A 10674-nucleotide genomic window follows, 5' to 3' on the forward strand; every position below is an offset into this window, starting at 1 on the left:
AGACGTGAGTGGATTCTCATGGTGTCTTAAACTGTCTCAGACGCTCTTCACTGTCTTCCAATAGCTCAGCTCATGCTAAGGCTGCTTCAGTGGGGCGGGGTGGGAGGGAAAGTCAGTTAATGAGGTTTCCAGAAAACAGAAGCAAGCAGGGTCCAGTCCTGCGTTTCTCCACAGGTTGTGTCTCCCCTGTGAGTCTCTCTCTCTCTCTCTCTCAATATTGCCATGTAGACATATTTCAGAGATGGCCTTCAGAGTCCCTTCCAGGAAACTGACCTTTGACAGACATATTTGGGTGGGGGTCGCTGCAGGACTTTGCCCCCTTGTAAGACCCATCATGGTGACATTGCTTAGACCTCGGTGTCTTGAGGACCTGGGCAGTGCTGCACCAGTCGAGCAAACACCACAGTGCTCAGGGAACCGGGTTTGAGCCCCCAGTTCCCACCTGTGGGAGGGGGGAGCTTCACGAATGGTGAAACAGGACTGCAGGTGTCTCTTTATGAATACCCTTACCTCTCAATTTCTCTCTGTCCTATCAAATAAAAGAGTGAGAAAATAAAAAGGAGAAAGTGGCTGCCAGGGGTGGGGGAGTCATCCTACAGGCATCGGGCCCCAGCAGTAACCCTGGTGGCTACAAACAGACAAACACAAACGCACACTGCACAGTCCTCAGCTTGGCAGCAGATGGCCCACTGAGGGAAGCCAGTCTGCATGGCTGAGCCCTTGGCAAAACTGACTCGGGGTTGAGTTCCCGCTCACCAGTCTCTCATCTTGTCTTCCAGGGGCCGACATCCATGCCCGAGACCCCCGCCGTGGGCTGTCCTCTCCGGAGTGGGCGGCCTTCACGGGGCGCGGGGAGGCTGTGCAGCTCATCCAGAGGCTGCTGGAGCGGCCGTGCGCCGAGCAGTTCAGGGCCCATTACCGGCCGGAGCTGCCCCAGGCCCGGGAGCTGGCCACCAAGCCCGCCGCCTCCAAGAACTGCCTGCAGAGGCTCGGTGACTACCTGCGCTCCACCCTGACCCCGCGCTCCCCCTGCCCTGGCCCACAAGACGGGGGCGCCCTGGACCACATGGTCAGGATGACCACCGGCCTCCGCAGCCCCGCTGTGGCCATCGCCTGCCAGACTGTGTGCCCCCAGAGTCCCCCCTGTGTGGGGAAGAGGCGCCTGGCGGTGCCCGAGATGCTAGACAACAGAGAGACCCCCGGGCCTGGGCCTGGGCAGGATGGGCAGGGGGCAAGCACGGGGGAGCCACTGAGGACCTTGCAGGGGACTCCGAGAGCCAGCCTGCCACCCTCCCAGCTGCTGTCCAGGCCCCCCCACCGGAGGGCCAGCCTGCTGCCTCTGCTGAGGAGAAGCAGCGTGCGACCGGGGCTGGTGGTCCCCAGGGTGCGCGTGAGCAAGGCCCCAGCGCCCACCTTCCAGCCCGAGCGTGCCCCCGGCAAGGCTGCCACCAAAGACAACACCCACCTGCAACTCCCCAAGTGGAGGTACAAGGAGGTGAAGGAGGAGAAACGTAGGGCCGAGGAGGCTCAGAAGCAGCAGCTGGCGGCCGAGGCGCAGGAGAAACGCACCCCCCGTTGGAAGAAAAGGACGTGAGAGGGGCACGTGTCTGTGCCCAGGCCTGGCACCCTGCACACAGAGTCCCTGGCAGCCGGGGGGCCTGGTGGTGAGCCGGGAGGAAAGCTTCTCCCCTCTCCTGCTGCCTCCTTCCAGATGCACAGCTTCTGGTGGTGGTGGGGATCTGGAAAGGCTCCCCCTTGTCCAGGCTGCACCCCAGAACCAACTAGGCCCGGGCACAAGTCCATCTGCCTCAAACCCATCCCCCTTGGCCCCCACCAACTGGTCAACCCAATGGGCGGCTGCCTTTGGAACCTCTGTGATTTCTCAGACCCGTGTCTCAAAAGGTGTCTTCTGTATCATGCTGTGCTTTTCACCTTCCCTTCTGGATTTGCGAGTCTCTGCCCCAAGGGGGTGGGGGACTGGGGCTCTGGGTGTTGAAGACAAAGGCTTATTCTTAATAAGGCGTCCAAAGCCCTTCTACGGAAGGCAAAGGTTTCCAGCAATAATGTCCTGTGCTCTCTAGGGCACAGAATTCTCCTCCTAATGGGTTTGCTGCCCCTTTCTCCTGGAGGAGCCCCATGTGTTCTAACTAACTGGATTATTAGTTATTCCACTGGATGGAGGCATTGGCTCACTGCAGAGGGATCCAGCGAGAGTGAAAAGGGTCGGTCTCTTTCTCCCTTATTTTTTCCAGCTCTCTGATCCGCACACGCACAGTCAAAACGGTGAAACAAAGATTGGTTTGCAGGTATGAAACTGGACACATCACAGCTTCCACTGGGACTCAGCCCACTGCCAGCCAGGACAGGCGAGATTCACAGTCTTTAGCACAGTCTCCAAAATGGTCAGACACAAAAGAGTGCCATCCCATAAACCCAAGCAAAACTCTGAGGAGGTCTTATGAGGGAGGCGAGAGGAAGTTGCGTCTGCTCTTGGAGGTGCTGAGCCCCGATGGCCTCCAGGCTGAGGATGCAGCAGGAACAGGAGACTTGACGCAGGAACGTGGAGTAATTCACGCAGGCTCCTCAGATGGATGGAAGGGGGATTGCTAGGGCAGCGGGGACTGTCTTGAGGACTGGACAGGAGGAGGCAGAGTGGGTGGGTGGGTGGCTCTCTCCTCCTTTCCTCCCAGAGATGCCCCAGGGGGAGGACACACTCTCCTTTCATGGCTGCTGTCCCTGGTGTCCTGTCCATTGACCCTGGTGCCCACTCTGCAGGGTTCCCCAGGGCTGGGATTTGCCACTGGGGGTGTCCTGGCTATTCCTGATATGAGCCGCCAAACACTGAGAGCGTGTGAAGAACCTCTGGCCGTCTGGGCCTCCGAGCACTGCTCCGCACAACACTACTTACCGACGGCACTTTATTGAGAGATCGTCGTGCTTGGGAGCCATGGGCCATTTCACAGACCAGGTCCCCTGACTGTCCTTTGGTGGGGATGGGGTGGGGGGAGCCTGCTTCTCCCCAGTCCCTTCTTCTTGGGACCCTTAAGGACTTTGCTTTTCTAGTACAGCAACCATCTGACCTGACCCTTGGGGTGAGCTGGGAGCTGTGGCCAGCCTTAGTCATCTTAGGATGTGGTCTTTCCTGTGTACCCCACCATGTGGCCTCTCCCTGCCACGTGGACGAATCCATGTCATCTCCACCCTCACCCTGAGCTCCACGCTCACTTCCAGTCTCCGTGGGCCCAGAGTCGCCAACCTGTGGTTCCCGATACCGGCTGCCCGGCTGCCCCGAGCACTCCTGAAAGCTTTGGAGGGGCATCAGCGGGTGGAGACATTCCTCAAAAGGGCACGGTGCTGCCAAGTGTCTCAGTTTGCTCTGTGTTCAGGCTTAAGTCCTTGCCTCCTCCTTGTCCCTGGAATGGCCGGAACTTGGAGCAAACAGGCTCCTGGACAGATGTGGAGAGAGAGGTGTTGGGGAGAGGAGTCTCCCTCCAGGCTGGGGTCTCTGAATGAGTCCCCTTGCTTGTGCTTCTCTGGCTAGTGACACCCCAAAAGTGAGGGGAGAGGGTGGAGGCAATGAAGGGAAACAGGAGCTCCTCAAGAACTAGGGTCGGGGTGATAGGTAGCTGGTCCGATTTTCAGCATCTTCATGATTTCTGCCTCAGCTTTCAGGACACATTTTATTTATTTTATTACGATCCTTCTGCAGTGCTTGGACCTTATGCATGCATAGCTCCATTGCTCCCGTGATGACTTTTTCATTCTTTTTTATTCTAGACAGACACACACACAGAGAGAGAGAGAGAGAGAGAGAGAGAGAGAGAGAGATATGCTGGAGTTCAAACTGTGCACAGCCAGATGTGTGTCCAACTGGGTAAGCTGTCTCCTGACTCCTTCACCTCTTCTCTCTCTTTCTCCTTTTTTCCTTTCTTCCCCCCCTTTCTTTATGTATGCTGTTCAGCAGTGGGGACCTAGTCTCCCCAAAGTCTGCCCAGCATCTCTGCAGAAAGGTTTCTGTGTTTTAGTGCTTTCATCACTCTGGATAGCTGCATCTTCCCATGGAGAAGCCATGTTCTGCCAGCCGATGGGACCGACAGACAGTCCCGTCTCTCCACGTCTGCCCCAAGCTTTCCCATTGACAATCCCTTGCTGTGCTCTCACTTCTTCTTTTCTTTACCTGCCTTTCCCCTTTCTTTCTTTTCTCTTTTTTCTTACTATCTTTTTCTCTTTCCTCCTCCTCCTCTTGCTCTTCCTCCTCCTCCTCTTCATCCTTTCTATCAGAGCACTGCTCCACTCTGGCTTATAGCGGTGTGGGGGACTGAACTTGGGCCTCTGGAGCCTCAAGCAGGATAGTTCTGCAGAACCATTATGCCATCTCCCCCCACCCATCTCGCTTGCCTTTTCTTCCCTGGCCTGTTTTCTTCTCCCAATTTGGGAGACTGAGGCCTCCCCTTTCTCCCCCTCCACCATGAATCCAAGGTCAGGGATGGACAGGAAAGCAAGACCATTCAAAGTGACAATTTGTCTCTCTGGAATTAGCATGTTGTGCCCTCCTGACCGTCCCGAGTGGGTGGAGGACAGACTCTCCAGCTTCTGCACAGCTCTTGAGAGGGAGACGGCCAGGGAGGTCTGCAGACCAGCCATTATAAATAGTGACGTTCAACTCAACAGGTACCTTCTCAGGGATTTCTGTATAAACATAGTTGGGGTGGGGGCGGGTTGGTTTTATTTTAATACCTTGTAGTATTTGAGTGGGTCGTGGTCATGGGTCACTTGTCCAGACCCTGTGCTAGCTGCTGTTTTTGAAGAACCCGAGAGGACTTGAGGCTGAGCTGGCTCTGGGGTAGACACAAGGTCCTGTACATTGCATTTTGTGTCTGTGAACCCCTGGGTAAGTGAAAACTCAGCTTCCACAGAAGTGCTGGTGATGACTGTCCAGACCCAGGAGGGTGTGTCTTCCATTGCTCTTGCCGCCAGAACTGGTCACTGTGGGTGTGACACTGGGCAGTGAAGTGGGACCGTGGCACGGCACAGCATTGCTTTCTGCAGATGTGTCTGGAGCATTTCCGGGCTGGGAAGGAAAGAGGCACAATCTGCCAGGACCTGGGTGCTTGATGATCGGACACTGTAAAGCTTTGAGAGGCTAGAGAAGTGCAAACTAGACCATTTGTGACCTTGTTGAAGCCTCCCCCTGCAGCACCTTGGGAATGTGAGAAGGTGAAGCTGTGTCCCTTTGACATCTCAGCTTTGGGCAGACGGGTCTCTGTGCAGAAGGACTGGAGAGATGATGACATCACTCGAACAGTGGGACCTGAATACTTCCCAGATGCTCTGCTCACTTATCCTGGGTGCCAGTGGGTGACCGCACCCTGAGAAGTCTCTCCCGGCAGAGGAGGAGTGACTGTTACCTCGGAAACGGAATTCCAGACACCCAGTCCTCAGGAAGAGATGCACCGCGAGAGACAGGTGGATGGAGGCAGGACCAAGATGTGGGTGTGATGTATCTCTGGTAGCTTCAGGTAGAAGTGCTGCGTCCCCATGAAAAGAGTTCCAGCCCACCTGTGTCAGGTGTCAGCCGTCCCCAGGTTTACCCTGACACCCTGTCCCTCCTGTCCATCTCAGCAGAGCAGTTTCTTTCTGGAGGGCTGAGCTTTGTCCTATGGGTGTCCCATTTCAGTCTGTCAGGTGACAAAGTTCTAGCATTTCTTCATTTCTCTGGTGTTTGGGGGAATCCCCCTGCACGACCTCATCCTGGTTCTGAAACCCAAACCCGTTCCCACTTGGGGGTTTGTATGGTCTGAGCACAGGAGTACTCATCAGACCCCCTTCAGCATGTGTTCAGACCCACACTTCTCTGCCGGCAGCCTCCCTTCCCTCGGTATCAGCAGGCCTGATACCAAAGCAGTCTAAGGAGAGCGGGTCCTATTAGACCCTCCATTGGGTGCATCTAGAATTCTTTGCACGGAGCTGGTTTGACGCTTGGGTCAGCTCCTCTTCCCCCCTGCCCTTGACTCCACCTATTTCTCCACTAGCTGTGGGATAATGTCCAGACTAGATATCCCAGCGTACCAGGTTTTGTGCTTGTCACAGGCTTGTCATGGCTTCCTTACTCTGCATGGCCAGTAAAGATCTGGAACTCCTCCAACACAGGCAGGTGTCAATGAAACCAAAGCTGGCCACAGCTGATTGGTGCCTGTTTTGAATGGGGAGGGGTGGGGATCATTTTCTGGTCATTGCAGCCGTAGAATCTGCTAAAATCCCCTTAAGAATGCTGCTTAGAAAAGACCTGGAGTGGTCCAGGAGGTGGCGCAGTGGCTAAGGCACTAAACTCTCAAGCATGAGGTTCTGAGTTCGATCCCCGGCAGCACATGTACCAGAGTGATGGCTGGTTCTTTCTCTCCTCCTATCTTTCTCATGAATAAATAAATAAATTATTAAAAAAAAAAAGACCTGGAATATTAGTGGAGACCTCTGGCTCGTCTCCCCTTACTAGTCTATGCAGGCTTCACTATCCATAAGCCCCCTTATCAAACTGTCCTGCTGATGTAAACGCATCATCTTGAAATGAGCCAATAAAAATCAAGAAAGCCCAATATAGGGACTGCACCCTGCATAGTCCTTTAGGCCATGAAGTCAGTGGCCAGTCACCGCAGGCTTCTCAAGATCTTGCTGAGTTTTGAGCGGTCATTCCTTGTTCCTGCACCACAGGCTACAAATCTCTCCACAACTAGCATGTTAAATTTCCTCTGAGGACCCAGGTTCAAGCCCCTGGTTCCCACCCACAGGAGGAAAGCTTTGTGAGTGGTGAAGTGGAGTTGCAGGTGTGTCTCTCTGTCTCTCTCCCTCTCTATCACCCCTTTCCATTCAATTTCCGGCTGCTATCCAATAAATCAAGATAATAAAAAAATAAAAATAAATAAAAAATAGATTTCCTCTGGAGGTGATTTTCCAAAAGAAACAGAGAAAAGTAGGAGAGAAAGAAAGGAAGAGAGGGAAAGAGAAAGAATGAAAGATAAAAGGATAACAAAGAAAGGAAGGAAGGAAGGAGAGAGAAAAGGATCCCACCACCACTAGTTTGGCTCGACTCAATTGTGAGTGACTGCGTGAACATCAGTGTGCAGGCTCAGCTTCTGTGAGAGGCACAGCCCTGCCATGTCCTGTCACCCTGTGACATTGTATCACCAGGTCTGCGCATGCTCACGCCTGTTGCAGAGTGTGGCCGTGTCCTCCCAGTGGCTCCCAGGAAATGTGTGTGGTGGTTTGGATGGGGTGTGTTCAGGAGGGACCCTCGGTGCCCCCTGCCCAGTGTCAGCTGACTCATTCAGTGCTGAGAGGTGGCAGCTCACCTGGGAGCCCCTCAAGAGTAGGGTCTGAGCCATCCTGGCACGTTCTGTCAACCTTTAAGTGGAGCCGTGGAGCAGAAAGGGGTCCCTTCTCCTGAGGGGGCTCCCAGAGGGCATTCACCTTGGTCATGGGGCAGAAGAGAGGTGGGCATTTAGTTCTCTGAAGCTTGATGCCCATGCTAGCGGCAGCTTCCACGCTGGATTCTGAGGAAGCTCTGGGGTGTCCCTCAAATCTGCCCAAGTGTCTCAGAGGCTCTCTGGAGCCAAAGTTCACACCCTACGGTTCTCGAGAGAAACCGTTTTACCGTAATGCCCCCCACACTGCTTTCCAAGAAATGCTCCAGTGAGATCCAAATGACGCTGTGAGTCCAGGTCCAGCTGCGGGTGCCGGCTTTCTGTCACACTTTGGAAGGTCACATGGACACACTTTAATAACTTTAATATCCGGTTTTGAGCAGAACATCCTGGAAGCTGGTTCGCAACCGCATTGCTAGTAGAATTAGTCACAAAAGGATGTTCCAAGCCCAGAAATGTTACCAGACACCCTATGAGCCTTTGGGGAAGAAGCTTCAGGAATTTGGGTAACACAACCATTCAGGCAAGCAGAGAAGACAAACCCTGTTGAGTTTCCCGTCATCCACACCTGCGTTCAGAAGGTGTCTGGGGGAGTCGGGCGGTAGCGCAGTGGGCTCTGCGCAAGGACTGGCATAAGGATCCAGGTTCGAGCCCCCGGCTCCCCACCTGCAGGGGAGTCGCTTCACGGTCGGTGAAGCAGGTCTGCAGGTGTCTGTCTCTCCCCCTCTGTCTCCCCCTCCTCTCTCCGTTTCTCTCTGTCCTATCCAACAACGACAACATCAATAACAACAACAATAATAACTACAACAAGGGCAACAAAAGGGAATAAATAAATATTTAGAAAAAGAAGAAGGTGTTTGGGCGTGTGTGCTGGCAATGGGGAACTTATGATCATCTTACGAAGCAGACTGAAGCATGGCCTGTGGAAGTTCAAGACATAGTGTCATTTTAATAAAAAGCTATTTTTCTGACTGTAAAGCAATATCCATTGTCACTTCTGAAAGCTCAAAGGTTTTAGGAGATTTCAAAGGTGTTGATTGCGGGTGCCACTGTGTCCACTTTTTATGTTTTCTTTGGGGGAGGTGAGTTTGTTACAGTTTCTAAAAGGTATTTTCCTGTTTTAGATCTCAGGGCTATTTGGGGAATTACAAAGAAATGTAACCCTGCCAGCACCTTCAACTCTTAAAGGCCCAAAGGTCAATGATCTCCTAAGCTAAATGTGATGCATTTATCCAGCAGAAAGAATGTACTTTTTCCCTTTTTAACTTTTAACAATGTATGTATATAATGTTCAGAAAGTATAAAAGATGTGATCATGTAAAAAAATATGGGGAAATTGTGGTGAAAGAACTAAAAATTATTTGTGAAATAAACACTCTTAAAGTATAACAGTGGGTGTTTGAGTAAACCTATGTGCAAAAATCAGAAAATGATGTAATGATATATATTCTTTTTGTTGCCAGTTCTGGGGCCTTGCTACTGGCAGTTCCACTGCCCCAGGACTGGCATTTTTTCCCTTTTATTTCAGAGAGAGATAGAGAAAGAGAAACACAGAGAGAGAGAGAGCTTCCCAGGTGTTATGGTGTTGCTGTGTGGTGCTCGGGTTTGACCCTGGAATATCTGCAAGGTAAGGCATGGTCTCTGCTGAGTGAGCTCTTTTCACCTGGCTGGTGAGTCTTGAGTCAGATCCTTTTCTCTGTGTCCTGATTCCACATGTCCCTTCACTAAAAATGACTTCTAGAGGTGATTTTTCAAAAGAAATGGGAGGATGTGAGGGCGATCTGGCTGTTACATCTGTCATCCCATTGATCGCCAGGGTTGATTCGGCGGATCTGGCTGGCTAGGCGGGTGTCCCCGTCCTCCCTCACCACTCCATGTGCGTCCCTCCCGAAGCTGCACGCTGGGTCGAAGAGGACGGCCTTCACCGAATAGAGACGGACCGGTCTTTGGTCGAGGGTATATGAGTAGCTGCGCTCCCCTGCTAGAACCTCCAAACAAACTCTCAGAAGAAATGGGAAAAAATTCAAAACACTACCACCACTGACTGAGTTCTGAGTGACTGTGAGGTGGTGAAGTGATTGGGCCCTCCTCAATCGCTATCGGTGAAGTGATTGGGCCCTCATCAATCGCTATCGAACAGGCCATGGCCTGTGCGCTGCTATGTTCCATCGCTGGGGAGCCAGAGACGACCCGAACTGCCCCTGCGGCTCCAGACAGACTATGACCCACATAGTCAACGACTGCCACCTCTCCAGATTCAAAGGAGGTCTCGAAACTTTACATCAGGCTCAACCTGACGCTGTTGACTGGCTACGGAAGAAGGGCAAACGCTAGAAGAAGGTGAAGTGGATAAGATGTTGGGCTCTCAAACATCATGTTTCAAGTTCAAACCCCGGCATTGCACTTAATCGGAGTAGAGCTCTGATTCTCTGTCTCTCTCTCACCTTCCCTCTTTATCTCTGATTAATCAATAAATGAATATATTTCGTAAAAAGGAAATTGCACAAGGGCAAAGGCAACTCAGCAATTGGGAGAAGAAGATATTTGCACATCACACTTCAGACAGGAGATGAATGATATGCATGAAGGAATCATATGATTCAGGGCTGGGTGGTGGTACACTCAGTAAAGTGTATCAAGCCCAAGGACCTGTTCAAACCCTTGTTTCCCACCTGCAGCAGAGATGCTGTCTCTCTCCTCTCTATGTTCCCCTCCCCTCTCAGTTTCTCTCTGTCCTATTAAAAAAAAAAAAAACGGTTGCAGGAGCAGTGGATTTGTAGTGCAAGTACCAAGCCCCAGCGATAACTCTGGAGGCAAAAAAAAAAAAAAAAAAAAAGGCTGTATTTAAGGGCCAGGTGGTGGTGCACCTGGGTAAGTGAGCGCATATGTTACAGTGTGCAAGGACCCAGGTTCAAGCCACCTCACCCCCACCTACAGGGGGAAAGCTTCACAAGTGGTGAAGCAGGGCTGTAGATGTCTCTCTGTCTCTTTCTCTCTATTTCCTACTTCCCTCTTGATTTCTTTTTTAAATTGTCTTTATTTATTGGGTAGAGACAGCCAGAAACCTAGAGAGGAGGGGGTGATAGAGAGGAAGAGAGACAGAGAGACAGCTGCAGACCTGCTTCAGCACTCGTGAAGCCACCCCCTACAAATGGGGACCGGGGGCTTGAACATGGGTCCTTATGCATTGTAACGTGTGTGTTCAACCAGGTGTGCCACCACCCAGCTCCCCCCTTCTTGATTTCTGTCTCTATTC

At 52.3% G+C, this 10674-nt stretch overlaps 1 protein-coding gene across 1 annotated transcript in view; it reads left to right on the plus strand.

Moving 5' to 3' along the window:
- ANKRD33B (ankyrin repeat domain 33B) overlaps positions 1–8807 on the plus strand; it is a 71116-nt gene extending 62309 nt beyond the window's left edge. The window contains exon 4 of the mRNA XM_007524312.3: positions 780–8807. Coding sequence (XP_007524374.1) covers positions 780–1594 — 815 coding nt within the window. The 3' untranslated portion in view covers positions 1595–8807. The remainder of the gene's footprint in view (positions 1–779) is intronic.
- Positions 8808–10674: the final 1867 nt, after the last annotated feature.

Source organism: Erinaceus europaeus, chromosome 5 (genome assembly GCF_950295315.1).
Source record: "Erinaceus europaeus chromosome 5, mEriEur2.1, whole genome shotgun sequence".
In the NCBI taxonomy this organism is placed as follows: domain Eukaryota; kingdom Metazoa; phylum Chordata; class Mammalia; order Eulipotyphla; family Erinaceidae; genus Erinaceus; species Erinaceus europaeus.